At 36.3% G+C, this 20327-nt stretch overlaps 1 protein-coding gene across 2 annotated transcripts in view; it reads left to right on the top strand.

The window, feature by feature from the left end:
- The window catches only part of atp6v1h (ATPase H+ transporting V1 subunit H), a 60156-nt gene extending 57804 nt beyond the window's left edge, over nucleotides 1-2352 (top strand). For both annotated transcript variants that reach the window (NM_001291708.1, NM_173270.3), the window contains one exon: nucleotides 1999-2352. In NM_001291708.1, coding sequence (NP_001278637.1) covers nucleotides 1999-2065 — 67 coding nt within the window. In that variant the 3' untranslated portion in view covers nucleotides 2066-2352. The remainder of the gene's footprint in view (nucleotides 1-1998) is intronic.
- Nucleotides 2353-20327: the final 17975 nt, after the last annotated feature.

Here is a 20327-nt window from a genome sequence, read left to right on the forward strand (position 1 = left end):
TGGTCACTTTCTAACAACCTAAAACCAACCAAATGTCAAATATCATTTAACCTTGTTATTAAACGTCAAAATAACATTGTCCTTAGACGCTAGCTAGACATAGAATTTTGGTCACTTGACATCACAACCTAAATCTAAGCTAATATTAATGTCTTATGACGTGTGCCTGCTGGCCAATCGTTAAATGCACTACAGAATTTTACGTTTACACACATCCACAAATTACATGTAAATGCATCAGCTTTGCATACTCAATACTTTTGGGTACTTTTGAAAGGTCTACCTTTTACTCATCCTTCGAGTAATATTTACAACAGACACTTTAACTCTGCTTTCACTATATTTTTAGGCAAGTAATGGTACTTTAACTTGGGTATGATTTTTTCAGTACTTTTTCCACCACTGCACATTGCGTCTTTTTTAAATACAAGTCATTTCAAATATAGACACACAACAAGCACACACAAATAGAGAGAGAAAGCTGAACCACAATGCCAAAAACTATTACTTCTTCAATATTTTTTTAGTATTGCTCCGTTCCTTCTTCTTTAAAATGAATCACATTTTTGAGGGTCTAAAGCAGGGATGTCCAGACTCGGTCCTGGAGGGCTGGTGTCCTGCAAAGTTCGGCTCCAACTCCAATCAGAAACATCTGGGCTAGCTAATCAAGCTCTTACTAGGCAGTCTAGAAACATCCTTGCAGGTGTGTTAAAGCAAGTTGGAGCTAAAATCTGCAGGACATCGGCCCTCCAGGACCGAGTTTGGACACCCCTGGTTTAAAGCCACCAGAATACGGTGAGCCCTTATGCAAGGTCTCTTTCATCGCTGCTTGCAACTTTATTTATTTTTATTTTTTTTTTTTGTTTCTAGTGCAAAAATTGTAATAATAAAAAAAAACTAAATTAAGAAGCATTTCCATTTTTATAAATATTCATTTTTTAAGAAATTATGTGCCAAAATTTGAAGGTTTTTCATTAAAACAAGCAAAATAATCTGCTAATGGAGTAAGCAAAATTTTATTATGACACAAAAGGATGAACAAGATTATTTTGCTTACCACATTGGCAGATTATTTTGCTTGTTTAAATGAAAAACATACTCAATTTTGCCATGTTATTTCTTAAAACAAGCAAATATTTGTTGCTTGTCTAGAAAATAGTTCTTGATTTAAGAATGTTTTGATATTTGGGCTAGACACAAAACATATTTTGTAGTGCACTCGCACTTGACAAACTATTTTAGGTGTCCTCGTAAACAACAGAGGACATACAGCAGTTTCTGTTCTTTGATGATAAGGTTTGTTGGAGCTCATTGCTGTGCACAGTCACTGTATTATTATGGTGTCATGTCTTTGCTGTGTATTTAAAAAAAAGGTGCTTCCTCTGTTGCCATTCCCCTGGCTTGTAGCACGTGCTGGTGATGATTCTCTGTAAATTTAAGAATGAGAGATGGTCAATTTGTCTCTCAATCGTATTGTTTGTCTGAAATCCAGAGGGTTTTAAAGCTTATCTGAAGCACCTGCAGCCTGAAGTTAAACACACCACTTTAAAAAAGGTCACAAACTGTTAACAAGGTTTTTCATAAGGGCAGGAAGTGCTGACGGCTTCAGCTCCGCATCAGGATGCTGGACACTTAGAAAGGATTTAAATGACATTTCCCAACAGTTGAGAACCCACAAGTGCCGTTCAGAATTAACTCTCTCTGGTAAAATGACATTTTCAAGAATCAGACAGAAAGGAATCGAACCTTGTGAAGATAATTCAGGAAGGCAGGTTGAATTAAGTGTAGTTAGATTGGAGAAACGGCTGTTGGGAAATGCTGCCATCAAACTTTTATGTCTTCTCTAATCACCTCTTTCAGCATGCGTGACATTTTCTCACAATGCAGGTTCAGAAAGCTGCTATTTTACTTGTGTAAAGGTTTGAGGAATTTTCTGATGTGTAAAAGAGGTGAAAAAAGATCAACGGGCCTTAATGGCTCTTTGGTGCTTTCTTTTAGGGAGTACCTGGGGAAGCAGTTGCAGTCCACCGAGCAGACGACTCCGGCTGTGGCTGCACGAAGCTGAACTGCCCTGCGTTTCTGTATGAGCCTGTGTGTCTGATCCAGTGTCATTGGTGTGAATGTAAATCTGTGTTATATATATAATGAACAAGGTAAACCAAACGGTTGTTGTATTGATCCACAAATTTATGATTTAACTCTTGTGCTTTTGTCGTTGTGTTATTGTGTATTGTGCGTCCTAATAATAAAATCACGTCAAGTGATCAGGTCACAGAGTAAAATGAAATGTTATTTATGGCTTAAGTGTAAAACGATGAGTATGCATTCCAATAAAGAATCTACCACAACAAATGTGTTGTTTCGCTTCTTTTTTCCATTTGAATTTCAAATGTTCATTCAAAATTCATTGTTTTTGTATTAAAAATTTAAACATCAGTCGTCTGTGTGGATGAGATTTAAAGCTGTTAAAATCACTCAAAGCAACTACATGCAGTATACAGTCAACAGACTTTTTATTAGCTACACCAGATTTTGCCTTCAGCACTGCCTTTATTTTTATGTGGCACAGATACCAACAAAGGTTCTGGAAAAATTCCTCTGAGATGTTGGTCCGTTTTGACATCATAGCATCACACAGTTGCTGCAGATTAGTAGGCTGGATATCCATGATCTCATGAATTCATTATGATGTTCAAGATACCATTTTTAGATGTTTGGAGCTTTGTGACATTACCCTGCTGGAAGTAGCATTACAAGGTGAGTACATAACATGGGTGGTGATAACAGGATGGTCATGATCAGCTCAGTTAGTGCTAAGGGCTCCAAAGTGTGCAACAAAAATATTCTCTACACTATTACACCACAAGTAGCCTGAACCCTTGATGGATCCATGGTTTCATGTTGTTTATGCCAAATTCTGACTCTACCATTCTCAATATTGCAGCAGAAATCAGGACTGTTTAACTTTTTTTTATTTTGTTGTGCAATTCTGGTGAGATATTGTGAATTGATGCCTCAGTTTCCTGATTTTATATGATTGCAGTGCACATATTGTGCTCTTCTGCTGCTGTAGATCACCTGTTTCAAGGTTGGATGTGTGACTGCAAACCTCAATTATAATTATTGTTTAAGTTGCTGTTGTCTTCCTATCAGCAGAGCCATTTTGCTTATTCTCTTCTGACATCTGGGATTTTGGCTGACAAAAATGCTGCTCATTGGGCATTTTCTCTTTTTTTAATGGCACTTAAAGGGATAGTTCACTCAAAAAAATGTAATTTACACCTCCATTGAATCCAATTCTGTTTAAGTTTCGTGTTTTCTTTAGGAAAACATATTTAAGAATGTTGGAAATAAGAGCCATTGGTTTTAATAGTATTTTTTGTTCTTGCTATGAGTGTTATATTACAAATGAATTACAAATATCAAAATGAGACGGATTACAAATACTCAGATTACAGAAATTGAGCTTTTTGTTTTTTGTTCTTCTCAGGAGTTGTACTTTTCTAACTAGTTTTTAAAATGCTGAATCGGTACTTTTGCTGCAGTATTTTCTTTTAACCTGCAGTCACTTCTTAAATTAAATTTTTTTAACTACAGCGATTGGCGAAGTAGAATAATAACTTCATAATTGCTGCAAATATGTACAGTATGAATTGGAAGCATTAAAAATGTCCAGGAAAATACTAAATTGTTGCACATGGCATCCAATAGACTGTTTAGACTGCATGTCACTTATGAGAAGATGACGGATACCTACTGTATGATTACTGAAATCACAAAAGGTCTTAAACAATAATGTAATGCACTACAGAATGTTACGTTTTCAAATATATGCATAAATTGGGTATGCTATCAGTGCTAGATGAGATTGGTCTGCTGCAGCAGTTGTTGGATACTCGTAGCTTTTTAGTCAGGGTTCAAAGTGCATAATATGCATCAACAAATCATCATGCTAGATTTTTGCCCATTCATTATGCACAGATACACAATTAATACACGGATTTCACTCCACATGTAAATTCATCAACCTTTCATAAAGTACAACCCTTGAATACTTTTAGAAGACCTAATTTTTATACTGTAAAACCCAACAGTCAACTTTATCTTTAATTAATTGAGTGTCATTAGTTTCTGTACATATATAGATTCGTTTTTTTACTCAAATGGTTTGTTGCAATTGGTTTCGTCAAACGGTTTGAGTTGCCTTAAAGGTGCAGTAGGTCATTGTCTTCAGAAACATTTTTTGTTGTACTGGTTGAAAGCAAGGTTGAAAGTCTCTTCACAGTCCAATAGTAATGATTACAGTAAATGATCTAAATGTGTTTATATGTATTTTTATATTCTGGGTAAAGCATAAAACTAAAAAATCCAATTAAATAAAGTCGGACCGACATCTCCCATAATTCCGATAAGCAGGTCAGATCGACTGTCTGTCAGCATTTGTAGATTCGGACTTCTGCGCATCTGTTCACGCAGATCCGCCAATAGCGCGTGCCCGTCTGCATCACAAACGCATGCGCGCGAGCGAGCTGCGGGCCGCTCGCCGATGCCGAGTCGGAGCCGGAGGCGCCGAAGGACAGACGAGCTCGGGCCGATTAATGTAAAGCCAGGCGCGAGTTTAATTCGCCCTTAAAGCGGCCGCGCGGTCACGAGACGGACCGGGAGAAATCAAATGCTGAACTGAAACTTTTAAAAACCTGAAGCAATATTGGAGTTACTTTAGCACGCTGGAGGAAGGACGACACCATGGCTGAAGTATTATTGTTAGACAGGTAAGTTAATGTTCTGTTTTTAAACTATGTTAGATTGTGTTCTGTTATGAATGACTTGTATGCACAGGCGTGATGTTCAGCCACTGAAATCTCCCGGTGAAAGATTGATGTGATTATCTTCAGTTTCATAAGGTTCTTTGACAGCATCTATAATGTAGATTTATATTTAGTTTAACAATAAAACATCAGTAAATAGCGCTATTCCGCCTAACTGCTTTATTGAGCTGAAGTTGCTTTTATATTCACATTGGGCCATTTTTGAACAGTGACAGCCTTCCTATACTGTTTACCATGCTACTCTGAATATTCACTCTGAAATAGCATTTAAGTGTGGCAAAGTATTAAATGTAATTTCTGCACGGCGCTGGCACTAACTAACTGGCGAATGACCCGAACTAGTGGGTTGTCTGCTGTTGTGACGCGGTGCAAGCGCGCTCGCGATTTTTTAGGGGGTGTGGCTTTGAATCACAGTCCCTCCCCGCCGTCCAAAGATAATACGCTAAGCTGTTAGCATTTTGGCAGATCACCTACTGCACCTTTAACTTATTGTCTTTTACAGTGTACAGTTGGTTTGAGTTCTCTTTATTTATTGGGTTTTACTGTGCTCAAATTGCTTTGTTTAATTAAATGGATTAAGTTCATAGTGCTCCTTACGATTTGAACGTAAATCGTTTGAGTTACAGTACCTCAACTTCTTGGGTTCAACATTCATACTTTGAGTGGTATTTACAACAGATACTTTAATTCTACTAGCACTACATTTGTTTTGGCGAGTAATGGTATGTGAGTATGGTTTTTAATTACTCATTTCACCACTGCTTGCTATGAATGTCAATGCTATTCCTTGGAATATTTTGTTTTGTGTTAAACAACAGAAAAAAATGCATTAATAAATGTTTAAAAACACTTGAGTGTGAGTAAATGGTGAGGAATGTGCATGTGCTGACTTGTTGTTATGTGATTGACTAATTAATTAAGTAGTGGGTTTCACAAAGTTGAACAGGTGCAGCTAATAAAATGGCCAGTTGGTGCACGATTACAATATACATATTTATGTATGCGTGATGCTGTGTGTACACATGGATGGAGAACATGATAGAATGACGGTGTCTGGTTATCCCTCAGATTTGTTTCTGCCAGAATAGAGAGATTTGTAGTTATTTGCACTTCATCCAAGGAGCTCCTCTGTGATGTTGCAGCTTCACTCAAATATCAGATTGATATGCTAATCATTCAATGTCAGAAGTCCCTTAATCATTCCTTTCTGTGCAACAGAACCATATTCAGGCCATTTATTTTCAATCTTTCACAACATTTTGCTTGTGAAAAGACCAAAGAGAAAATTGCTGTTTCAAACTCCGTAACATTTGTTTAGATCTCAGTATTTTCTGCAGAGAATGTTATTAACCCTCCAGGACTTTGTGCTTTGAAATGAGATATGAGTCTCCATGAACAGAAACTACACAATCAAATAAAATATTTGAAAAATGTCATACTATGTATACTGTAAAACCACAAACATTACAAATGTACACATTAAAGGATCACGAAACACCAAAGCATATTTTTTAAGCTGTTGACAGTCGTATATGTGTCCCAGGTTGCTAAAAACACTATTAGGACACATATATTTCACAAAAAAGTGAAAATTGGTTGTTTTTGCATTATTTCGACCAAATTCATACTTCCGGTTTGAAAAAAAAAAAATTTAAGCTGCGTCATGGTCATGAGATCTTAGCATGTATTCCAGCATGTAGACGACGTCTGTACCTGGGAGTGCCTTTGTACGTCTCTTAGTGTGCTGCATGAATGGCTGAGTAAGACTTGGTTCAAACCAATCAGCACGCTCTATTGTGCAACTTCATTAATATGCTTGATTGCTTCGAAGACTGTTTTTATCTGTTACAGTGTTCAGACAACAGAGACGACCGGTTGTGTCGCCAAAACAAGCGTGCAGTGCTGCTTTTATAATTTGCTGCAGTGAAGGTTTTGTTCTCATTTTCTCTCTATGAGAGCGCATCTGGACTCACGTGTGGATTACAGTGCATGCAACTCTCGACAATACGTGTCTAAGGAACATTTTTTTTATTACCTGAGAGCTTTTCTCATCTGGAAATGCTGAGATCTGGATTTGCTGCTGGTCTCCTCTAAATAAAGATGTGGCTCTAGTTGCTGTCAATTGTCCTGTTTCTACAGGATTGGTAAGTAGGCAACCAGTGGTCTTTGTTTAATCTGATGGCAACGGGCACTAAGCAGCTATCTGTGAAAATGTCAAACCAAAGATCAAAGATTTTAGCCTAGGATTTCAGGAATATTTTAGCATTTCCCAAATTTGTCTCAGATCACAAAATCATGGTTGAAATCTCACAGTGTGAGCGGCTTAAAGGGCCGTGACACCCTCCCACTTAGTTCAAGTCTACCTTCAGGTAGATTGAGGAGGAAAACTAGATAATTTTGACCTTTTGTCAGCTTATTTCATCTTCCAAGTTTAAAATCATTTCTGGGGCGGGATCAAAATCAATGACGTAACACCACCGATCTGCCTATCCAGAGATAGCGTGCCGGTGATGGTTGAAATAGACGGGGCAAGAGACCTGCTGCACTCCTATCTACTGTGTCAGCATTCAGACCTGGGATTCAGGAGAAGTCCTCCTCATTTATAGTGTTTATACAAACATGTTAACCTTTATGATGATGTAACAAATTGTGGTTATGTGTATATGAAATTACAAATAAAATATGTAGCAGGGGATTAAATTACTGTTTATTTCTTTAACTTTTTAATTTGGTAAACTATAAAACTATAAAATCATTGCTCTACTCACGGTTTGTGTCTCATTTTGTAAGCCAATTGACAACAGTTGTTCGCTCCCTTCATTTTTGCCTGCTCTGCTGGACACGCCCACTCCTCCCTCTGCCCACAGCAATCCAAGCCCATCATGAAGCATTTTTTTAACTCTTAAGTAGACTTGAATCAAAAGAGGGGGGTTTTATGACCCTTTAAATGAACATGATACGACTTGCTAATCATATAAGAGCTGTGAAATCCAAAAAAAAGACTATTACTTGAATGTCCTCAAACATCACACCAAAATAAATTTGTGCGTGTTTTTTTCCGAAAATCTACAATCAGATTCATGCATTTCATTTCATGCCATGTCACACAATCCATTTTCACACGTTTCATGATCAGTTTGTCACACCTGTGTCACTCATAAACGCATACCCATTTGCCAATTTGCAGCATTCTTTGTGCGTCCCATTTTTTAAAATAACCTCCCAGAACCATTTCCCCACACGACTGGGCAGAGGATCAGACGAGAGCAGATGCAGCCACTGACTAATTTGTGTTCGGTCGCCCTCTGTTTCTCTCTCTATCTCTATCTCTCTTTCTAAATGGAAAACGAGCAACAAGCTGCAGCCCTAGCGCTGTCGGTTAGCAAATAGCCCAGTTCTCGTCTGCTTTGTGGATGTCTAGATAGAGATAACCTTCAAAGCCACCACACTATCTGACAAGATCCACTGCACATGTTATCAACTCGTGCGGGATGTGTCGAGGGCCATTTGAATTCTAATAGGGTCAGCGTAGGCCGCCCAGAGGCCTTGTGAAACAAGGTTGTTAGTGGCATTATCAGATGTCTGATTCAACCTTATTGGGAAACTTGTGGGGCTTTTTTCTCTCTCTTTCACACCTCCGTCCTATTCAGCTAAAGCCTTTTGTGTCAAGAATGAATTGACTTCTATCTATGATCGGTACTGTATGGCATGCCGGTGCTTGTATGACACTTCCCACACTGAGTGGCTGCTTTAAGTAAAGTGCGTCTCAGATGTCCTTTTGCGATAATCAATGATGAATTTGTGCGAGGGCTTGGTTGACGGCTTTTGTGAAGTCTTTTTTCGAGATGCACATTCTCAAGGGCTGTTTTTATAAACGGCCTCATTAAATGCAGTCATTATGGTCTTAAAAATGTGTAGCAAGGACAAAACTTCTGATTGACTCAGAATGTATTAAACTGTTGCTGTATGTTTCAACAGCACTCCTGAAGGCTTGCTTACAGCTGCAGAGCCCAATGTGTGCAAGTGAGACGGTTTTTTTTTTTTTTTTGAGTCAGTCGAAGACATGTCTTTGTAATACAGGTGGAATATTATCGACTAGACATATTGACCAGATCTCGCTGCTCTTGTTGACATGGGTCACAGATTGCTTGTTCCCATGGTTACAATTAAACTCAGACAGCGTTTAAGAGAGATTTCCCCTGTCATCCTCATAGCAGATGCACTCTGACAGAGGGATTTGCTGTGGCAGGTTTTTGTTTCAAAGCGTCTTTTAAGTTTGCAAGGTGGTGTGTGTGTTGATAAAAAAAAAAGCTATCAGTATTTTCTCATAATATTTTGGGGGTTTTTCTGTGCTGGTTTAGACTAGTCATGGGTAAGTGAAAATGACAATAAAACAGCCAGTAGGTGGCGGCAAGTCCCTGTCTTAATGAGTGTTTTATTAAATCGCTCATTCAAATGATTTGTTCAAAAACAGATTTTTTCAGAAACAAAGTAAGTCACTCTTTTGGAAAAGAGAGATAAAATTTCGCGTCATCTTTTGACATTTAAAAGGTCATTGTACTATAAAAGAATTCTGTAGATTTTAGAAATCAAAATTTCTCCAAGTTCAACAAGCTTATATTGAAGCCACTAGCAAAGTCAGAGAATATAATTAGGATGTGCATCCAAAAAATTAGGTGTGGACATTTATGGTCAGAATTCGTAATAATAATACAATTAAAAAATCAGATATTACCATGGAAATCAGATGTAACAAATTTTGCCATGATAACACCCAAACTAAAGTTTTATTGTTATTTTAAGGCAAAAAAATAATGACATGACTATTATCATAAGGGTTTTTCATGTTCGTGCGTGCATGCGTGCGTATGTGAATCTTACAGTAAGTACAGCACCAGGTTTTGTTAGACTTATGGGTGACTATATTTAAAATTCCATCACAATTATCACCCATTATGCTATTTATTTATTGAAGCTATTTAATTATATTTAAAACTAATAATATAAGGCATTTAACTTTTGTTACATTTACATTTTAAGGCTAAGAGCTTACAGAAGTTAATTTTTGATTGAACTGTCTTTGACCCGTTAAAAATACCATTCATTTACTGGGGTTTAATTTTGCATGAGCAAATAGCAGCATAGCCTAAAACATTATCATTTTACCTGCAGTGCTTACTGTATGTGAGAGGTTCTTCTGCTTCAAATCACTCACACACTCTATAAGCCTATATTTAATTTATAACACTGCAAACTTGGCATTACGGCCAGATCACAAAAATTACTGTGAAAAGGGCTGTAGTAGTAAGTCGACTTGATTCATCTTTAAGATCAAAATGTTTTTTGTAGTGTTCTAAATTAAAACAATACAAAACAAAATGTCTTTATATATTTATATTTTAAATATATATATTTTATAATATTTTTTTCTTCTGGAGAAACTCTTATTTGTTTTATTTTTGCTGTAAGCAGTTTTTAATTTTTTTTATAAACATTTTAAGGTCAAAATTATTAGCCCCTTTAAGCTTATTTTTTTTAGATGGTCTGGCCCAAACCAGCATTTTAAAATGATTTGCCTAATTACCCTAACTTGCCTAGTTAAGCCTTTAAATGTCACTTTAAGCTGTATAGAAGTGTCTAAAAATATTATTTACTGTCATCATGGCAAAGATAAAATAAATTAGTTAATAGAGATAAGTTATTAACACTATTGTTTAGAAATGTGTTGGGAAAAGAAGCATCCTCTCCGTTAGGCGAAATTGGGGAGCTAATAGTTCTGACTTCGTGTGTGTGTGTGTGTGTGTGTGTGTATATATATAAAATAAATGAAAAAAAAATTATATATATATATATATATATATATATATATATATATATATATATATATATATATATAATGTGTATATATACACACACACAAATGTCAATATATATATATGTAAATCTGTATATATATATATATATATATATATATATATATATATATATATATATATATATATATATATATATATATATATATATATAAATATATATATACACACACACACACACACACATTTGAAGTCAGAAATATTAGCCCCCCGACTTATTAGTGCCCGTGTTTATTATTTCACCAATTTCTGTTTAATGTTGGGAAGATTGTTTCAGCACATTTCTAAGCATAATAGTTTTAGAAACCTATTTCTAATAACTGATTTATTTAATCTTTGTCATGATGACAGTAAATAATATTTTACATGATATTTTTCAAGACACTTCTGTACAGCTTAAAGTGACATTTAAAGGCTTAACTAGGTTAATAAGGTGAACTAGGTAGGTTAGGGTAATTAGGCAAGTTATTGTATAATGATGGTTTGTTCTGTAGACTGTCGAGAAAAAAATAGCTTACAGGGGCTAATAATTTTGTCCCAAAATTTTTTTTTAAAAAATTAAAAACTGCTTTTATTCAAGCCGAAATAAAACAAATAAGACTTTCTCCAGAAGAAAAAATATTATCAGACATGCTGTGAAAATTTCCTTGCTCTGTTAAACATCATTTGGGAAATATTAAAAAAAGGAAAAAAATCAAAAGGGGGCTAATAACTCTGACTTATAATTTTTTTGTTTGTTTGTTTGTTTTCATTCATTCATTTTATTTTCAGTCCCTCTATTAATCTGGGGTCACCACAGCGGAATAAACCACTAACTTATCCAACATATGTTTTACGCATCGGATGCCCTTCCTGCTGCAACCCATCACTGGGAAACATCCGTTCACACTCATTCACACAAATACACTAGGACAATTTACCTGTACCGCATTTCATAAATATAGGGTAAATTTCCAGTTAACATGCCCACTGATCAGCAGAAGCGCACAAGATGAGAGAAGAGAGGCTATAATAAATCATCTCTGGGGTGTGCTTCACACGAACACATTTTGAAACACTGGAGGCTCATATTAGGCTAATTATTGTCCAAAGTGTCATCATATGACTTCTTTAAAACAACAACATTACATTATTAAACAATAAACTTGCACACTCTTGTTTTGCAAGTGACTTAAAGGTACAGTAGATTGAAAATATGGATATATAGGCATATATTAATAGACATTTTAAATGCCAAAGGCATAGCTGAATAATTACAGTTGAAAATGGCATACAGTGAGCCACCATTAAATACCATTCTTTCCTGGTTCTCTTGTAAATTTAAATAATGTAACATCTTGGTGAAAAACAGTCTAATTGGAACAAAACACCAACTGTAATGCTGATCATACACAGGGCAACTTTTGAGCAATGTTGCCAGGCAATTTTGGAAAACGATATTGCTTTTCTATTAAAAATGGACAACAATATTGTATCTATAACCCATTGCCTTTATTAGTTACCCTGTGTCTCATCAAGTTACCAATTTATAGGATCATTTCCCAAAGTTGCCCTGTGTATCATCGGCATAATTTTGCACATAGGATTATTAATATGCATGCCCCAGGCTGCTTTTTATTGGCCACAATGTTTTCATGTACGATAAGAACAATATTTTATGTTACATTTTATATTAGTTTTATCTAAACTTGTGTTAAACGTAATACTGCATGTATGTGGGTCTCTTACTTTGAAAATAACAGATGTAGGATAGGTAAATGAGCTGTCTGTGAAACAAGCATGCGTCTTATTTGTTAACAGCTTGTCAGAATGCAAAATGCAGGATATACAGATTACAGATTAATCCAGCGCCACCCCGTGAAATCTGTTTAATATCTTTTTTGTTAGTTTAACATGTATATTGTGAAATGTGCCACTTATGTTTGTAATGAGGCAACAAACACGTGTAGACTATTGAATATAAGTGTTTTATGCATGTTCATGCATTGTGCTATATCACTTAGCATTTACTATGATTTTTTTTTATGAAAAGATCCCAATACACTTTAAAACTTTAAAAACAGAGGATGCTATTAATTCCTGACTGTGTCCTGACTGCCTTGCCTTGCATACATTAAACCTGCAATATAATTCTCTGTTGGTCCCTTACTTTTTAGCCTATATTTTATTCACAACACATAACTCACTTGCTCAGTCTTGTGTGTGTGTATGAGAGAGAGCAAGCACTGACATGAGCTGGAGGGTCAGAATAGAGCTTATTAATATTCAAGAACGTTCCAAATATCCCTAAAACCGTGATTTTTAATAAGAGTAATTTATCAGGTTATAAATGAACACATAAAACTCTTTCTGGAGAAGTTCTGAACTAACCTATGCCACGTACCTACTGTATAGACATCAGAGTACAATTAAACGTATTGAATCAGTGCACCCCATGGCACCTTTAAAATTTGCTCCATTCAAATCACTGTAATGCCATTTATGCAGCTATTCAGACTCATTAAAGCCGTCCTTGTGTGTATTGTCAACTGTATTGAATCATAGCTGTGGATGATCTGAATCTCACAGATAGGCTGCACTGTCTTTGGTTATTGGATCACATTTATAGGACTTTCTTACAATCAGTCCGCGATTGAATCCATTTGACATTTCGCAGCCATAACCTCCCCTTCTCCAATGAACCTTTCACTAACAACAGGAGTTCCTATTCAGCTCTTGATTGCTGAGTTCAGGGCAATTTCATCATGGCCTGCCGGTACTGAAACTGCCTTTAACCCTGCACCATCAGCCAATAAGCTCATTTATATAGAATCATGCTGATATTCAAACTAGACCTACAGGACCCATTTCTATACTATTTGGTGTTAAATGTAGATTATACTTTTTTTAACATTCATTCATTTTCTTGTCGGCTTGGTCCCTATTAATCCAGGGTCGCCACAGCGGAATGAACCGCCAACTTATCCAGCAAGTTTTTTACGCAGAGGATGCCCTTCTCTGGGAAACATCCACACACACATTCACACACACTCATACACTACAGACAATTTAGCCTACCTAATTCACCTGTACCACATGTCTTTGGACTGTGGGGGAAACCGGATCACCTGGAGGAAACCCACGCGAAGGCAGGGAGAACATGCCAACTCCACACAGAAACACCAACTGAGCCGAGGTTCGAACCACCGACCTTCTTGCTTTGAGGCGACAGCACTACCTACTGCTCCACTGCCTCGCCCCACATTTTTAACAATCTTTAAAAATATATAAAAGCCAGAGGATATTAAAAGTGCACAAGCTTGTTTAGGCATTATTGATGTTAAACTGTAAATTGATTGATACAAATACACTTTATTGAACATATACACATAGACATCTCCTATATACTATAAAACTGCAGATTTACTATGTTATTTAGTAACTTTAGCTGCTTTTAATAAAAGATATTAGTTACTATTTAAATAAATTTATTAGTAACTATTAAAGTTATGTAACTAATAACCTTAACTTTTCGAATTTGTTTGTAATGCATTAATGTGCATCTTTTGTAGAGCTGCTTTGAAACAATATTTAATGTGAAAAGAGCTATACAAATAAACTGCAGTTGAATTGATTGACATTGTTACATTCCCTTAATTTTGTTTAAGGAAACACATGCAACAGAATGTTAGGAGTGTTTGTGTGCGTGTCAGCAATGAGGTCCCAAGAGCAACCTCGCAACAGACTAAACAAAGGAAAAATTACTTAAAGAGGAAAACTCACAATGCAAATTGAATAAAGAACAAAAAAGTATTCAATGAATAAGGGAGGGTTTCCAGAAGAGCTTCAAGAGAAAGTTCAAGCCAAAACAACAAACAAAAAGTTCTGTAACTAATAGAAAGGGAAGAACTAAATAATCTAGCAAAGAAAAATACATCAAAAATACCCTCACTCCCTTACTAACATAAACAGGAGAAAAGGGTTACAAAAAGAAAAGTGGCACCCCTCTCTTCTAACTCAGTCCCAAACTAACATTAAGTACAGTAAAGAGTCGATAACAAAGTAGTATTAAAAATCAAAAGTAAACTCTCTTTCTGAGGCAAACACTGCATAAGATGGGCAACAGCATTAACAGAACTTAAACAAACTTAAAGCTCCTAATCAACAGATAATGCCTTAAAGGATAAAAGGACAAATGTAAAGCCTCACAAAAGAGCCTCCATACACACAAAATGCAGTAGCTGTTTCGCAAGTCCAAGAACGCAAAGAACGGACTTGCGTTTTTGTGGAGACTGGTCTTGCCCGGTGTCCTCGGAAGAACAAACTCGGGAGACCGCGAGGGCAGAGAACGCGTCCTCTGAAAAATGAGATGCTGCGTTCTTCCTGATGGTCACGTGACCTTCTTGTGTTTTAATGTCAAATTATTTAAACATTACAGCATTCATACAATGGTGTATTGTTTTTCCCCTTTTCAAAATATATACTCTGCTTAAAACATTATAAATACACGTTGCACAATATAAATAAAACAGATTTTAATACGAATTTCAGCAAACAAACACCCTTAATGTGTTTATTTCTTAGTTAAGATGTCCATGGTAATGTTTACTTTCACCGTTTCATTTAGGGAAACTCCTGAGGTAAATAAGTGATATCTCTGAACTTTAATAATAAATCTAAATAAAATGCTGCGCTTCCCACCTCCAGTCGCAATGACTTCTGGGACTTCCATAGCGAGTTGCGTCCTCGATATCAAGAGCACATGCGGGAAGTTTCACGCATCCTCTGTTCTTGCGGTCTTGAGTATTGGAACTGAACTTTGCACTCAAAAATTATATTCTTTTGCTTGTTCAAACTACTTAATTAAAGTGAGCTGAAGCAACACAATTCTTGAGTTTTCATTGGGACAACCTAATTTTTTATGTTCAATCCACATAAATTTGTTAAAAGTGTTGTTAACTCAATCGATTTGTGTTGGGTCAACATGAATGAATTATGTGGAACCCTGCATTTTTTTATGGTGTGGATGGGAGACCACATGGGTAAGCTAGGTTGCTGCCGGAAGTGGTGTTAGTGAGACCAGCAGGGGACGCTCAACCTGCGATCTGTGTGGGTCCTAACGCTCCAGAATATTGATGTGGACTCTCAGTGAGCTCTGTATTTCGAAAGAGGTGTTAAACCGAGGTCCTGACTCTTCGGGGTCATTAAAAATTCCAGAATGTCCTTCGGACATCATGGCCTCCCAACCATCCCCATATCATGATTGGCTTCATTCATCTCCTCTCCACTAATCAGCTGGTGTGTGGTGTGCATTCTTGCATTTTGAGTGTCCAGAAAAGCGCCATATAAACCTCTTCATAAATCACAGAGAAATAAGTATTTTGAAAATACAGTTTTAAAAAAATTCACAGTTTTGAAAGTACAGTATAAAAATTATTATGTCTGTTTAATTTGTTTTATTCATATTTAATTCAATTAAAATTGCTTTTGTTTCGTTAGTTTTTTTAACTTTATTGTTATTTATTTGTTTTGTTTGATCTTATTTTGTGTTTTGATCATTTGTTTTAAAATGTTTTTATTTAATTTTATTTTTTATACTTTTTTTTTCTTATTTTATCTCTTTTTATTTTATTTCATTTCATTTCAACTGCAGCCAGCAAAGTCCAAAACCTGACTTTTACTAGTTTTCAGGCAGGATGCTATTTATTACTGGGTGATATCGTAAAAGAATAGAGCTTGAACGTAAATTTGTCCTCCAGTATTGCACCATCAGCACTAATGGCTGTTAAGAGTGCTCAATCTTCGGGCCTGCGCGAGCATGACACAGACTTTGATCAAGCTTAGGCACCATCGGCTGAGCCATCTGTGAATGCTTTTTATTTGGAGCGGCTCTTTCCAATGTTCTTGTGGACTGGAACGGAAAGCCTGAAGTTTGTGTTCCTTTTAGTCTCATGTACATGATGAACCCATTTTAGCAAAGATCTAGATGGTGAACACATACTGAAAACAAAGTGGGAACAAGGAGCTGTTTTCATCCCTAGTGTGTAGTAGTCAATATGCAGAAACACATTTATTAAAGATATGAAGAAAGTGTACATTTAAATTGGATTTTTCACTCAAAAGAGAAAAAAAAGTGCTTTTGTTTTAGTCACCCTCAAGTCATCAAGGTATAAGTGGGAAATACCTTTTGTCAATAAAGTCAATGGCACTTTGAGAGTCAAAAATATATACAGGCAAGGCTAAATTAATACCCAAGAGACACGCTGAGATCTTATGAAGCAGAATGTCTGTGCAAGAATTAACCTTTTGTAAGTTGTTTGGACAGGACTTTGTGCAGCTACAGTGTGTCCACACAGTCATATTGAGGTGATAAAACACAGTAAGTCTCTTTTTAAAAAATTTCCTGATGTTAAAACAGGATGCAAATCCCTTGACCGCAATGTGACTTAGGAGTGCGGTTTCCCCGCCCACCAAATTGATTGACATATGTCCATAGTAACACGTATAATCATATCCACGAGAATATGCGCAAAGCAACTGGGATTAAAAGATCTGTTGTGCTCTCTGTGATCAGCTGCACTTCAAGAATGAGTTTTACAAGTTTGAAATGTTTTTATAAGTGCATGATTGTCATAAATGCAGTAAATTTGCTACGTAATTCATCACCATATCCGCATAATGTCAGTACAATTATAAAAGAGGACAATTCAATCCAGGTTTGTGGACTTACTGTAGTTAAATCAGGTTTATTTTGTACATTAACATAACGGATGTCCGTACATCAGCGAATATTAACGTGTGTATCCTCTATATTCAGTGCAAATCTAAAAGTGTGTGTGTGTGCATGCGTGCGTGCGTGCGTGCGTGCGTGTGTGTGTGTGTTTGTGCGTGCGTGCGTGTGTGTGTGAACTTTATAATGACATTGTGTGACTCATCAATGCAGGAAGGCTATAATTAACTCCACAACAGATACATCAAATAACAGTTTGGACAAAAGTATCTGGATGGAGCCTTTATGATGCAAGCTGAGATTGCATCGCTCAGAGATGCAATGTCAGACACAATGCACTCAATGGAGCTAGTGACGTCACTGTGACGGGTAGGGTTAGGGGTGGGGCTAGGTGAGCCCATTAAAAAGCATTGGATGCCGCTCAGATTGCATCTGCACCGAGTCTGCAGCCAGACCCCTCTCAGTTTGGAAAGTTCTTAGTAAGACAATTGTGATGAACCTGCAGTGGGCCCATTATGAGGCGTGAGAGGCCTGAAATCACAAATAAACCGAAAAAAACTGGAAAAATCTAAAAACAATGTCACGACCCGGAAGTGTAAAAGACAATGTGGTATTTATTTACAAGGATGTGAGGAATATAGTCCAGTGCAAAAATAAATATATACAGTGTCAAAAAAAATCCAAAAAATGCAGGTATAAAAATATATATACAAAATTACAACACATACAAAGTATCAAATCAAAAAAAAATATATAAAAACGAATATATACAACAATTCTGCCCATCAATTGGCACAAGCCATATTCAGGTAAGTACATAAACATACTCTTCCTTAAACCTTCGCCTTATCGAATCTTTGCTAAACATTATTTGTATGGAAGTTTTAACAGCGTGCATACTTGGAGCTCATTTAAAAACTGTTAAGTCCTGGAATTCAGCTTTTGTTATTGTAAAATTCTTTGTTTCTTCCTTCTAACAGCTTTTCTGCTCATATGGTCCTCATGTACCTCATGATGTAATAGTTATTTATTTGTACTTACCTAATTTCTACTCTGTATTTGGCTTTACATTATTCTTTCTTCATTCTGTGTTGTTTTATGGTATGGCCATATGCTGTATGCTCTCTATATTAAACAAAAACATTTTATAATAAAAATAATTGTTCACAAAAAAAAAAACCTTGGCCTTATCGACATCTCTTTAACATCAAACATTCACATCTGCTTAACAGAAAATAAAATACATATAACATAAAACGCATATAGCCATCAACCCATCTCTTCCTGTAAAACAGGACAGACAACAACGCTTTTTGTACCCACATAAAACACAAATAGTACGCTGATGTCATAAGCACGCGCCATCTCTAGCTTGGCTGGTTACTTGCTGAAATCCGAACCCTACAAACAAACAGACAAACAAAGACACGAAGACAATGTGTAAGTGCATACTTCGTGTGAGACCGGAGGGGAGATGAAACTGCGGAGGGACGGCGTAATGCTGGTGAAATGACAATAACAGCTGACGGTGGGGAACGGATAGAGGTAAGTGGTTTGTATGTGTGTGTGTGTGCGTGTGTGTGAGTACTAGTGCAGCCGTGGGAGACGGAGGGAGGAAGTTCTTGTCTCTCACTGTGCTGTTTATCTGTGTGGAGGCTACATGCACATGGGAATGGGGGCGGGAAGAACTAGCTCGATTGGATTAAAGGCACAGGCAACAAAAACAGCTACAATGTCCAAACAGCTCAAAAGTCTGAGATTTAAAAAGGTATAATAGAAAATCTGCTGAAGGTTTTCACTAAAACTTTAGAGACACATTATGGAGACACAAAAGACTTATAATGCATCTTTATAAAGGAGTAAAATATGTGCCCTTTAAAAGTACAGTATGTCATTTTCACCACTAGAGGGCACATATTCACAACAAACAAAGGCATAGTCTGACGTTGCTGTGATTGCGTGTGGAATGGTGAGAGTTGTGGTCTTCTATTAATCCTTCGTGATTCCCTATGGGAAATCATGTTCATTAGTGAGCCAAAATTAAAACTTACAATCATGGTAGTATGTAGCAGAATAAAGCAGAAATACATCGGCTTAAAACAAGACAACTAAAGCAATTGATTTATCTTTCTAAATAGATTTGAAGGTTCTTTTATAATGCTTCTCTGTGCAGTCTAATAAAACACACAACATATTAATATGAAGTCATTAGCATGGCCACAAAGGATACAATTAGCATAGGATACTATTATTATTATTAAACAGATAATATAAGCAATTATATTAAAAATGCTTATTCCTCTGGATTTAAACATTCTTCGAATCATTTAGGGTAATGTAAGTACTGTAAGTCTGCAAAATATATAACTCTGTTCTAGTGTTTTGAATCACATTTTAAATCACATATTGTGTCTTTAATCCAAGGCCTCAGCAGCTCTGAGTGTGCCACGTATGATGTAAATAGAACAAACATGTGAAAAATCACTGATCATGCTGTTTGCCTATGAAACAGTAATATGATGTTATGCAATAATCAGAAGAAGGACGCTTACATGTCACGAGTAGCCATCTTCACTTTTGTTGTCTTGCAGCTTTGATTATTCTGATTATTTGTTAAGAAGTGTGGTCAAAGCGGCAATAATGTGATTAGGATATTTATACGCCTGTATTGTGATTTAAATCAGCGTATGCAATGGCGAATACTTGGTTTGAACATCGGGGGGTTGAAGTATTCTCAATTATGATCAAATGACAACAGCATTTCATCCAAACAACAAATTCTAATTCACTTTCTACAAATCTATTTGGACATTTTTACATGCCTCTAGAAAAGGCTCATTTTACAAGAGGAAAATCTAGAAAAATATTTCCAGCAGGCACAATGATATTACGTGGTGCTGTTGGTACCAAGCTGGG

The sequence above is a fragment of the Danio rerio genome, chromosome 2, assembly GCF_052040795.2.
Source record: "Danio rerio strain M-AB ecotype USA chromosome 2, GRCz13ab, whole genome shotgun sequence".
NCBI classification, from domain to species: domain Eukaryota; kingdom Metazoa; phylum Chordata; class Actinopteri; order Cypriniformes; family Danionidae; genus Danio; species Danio rerio.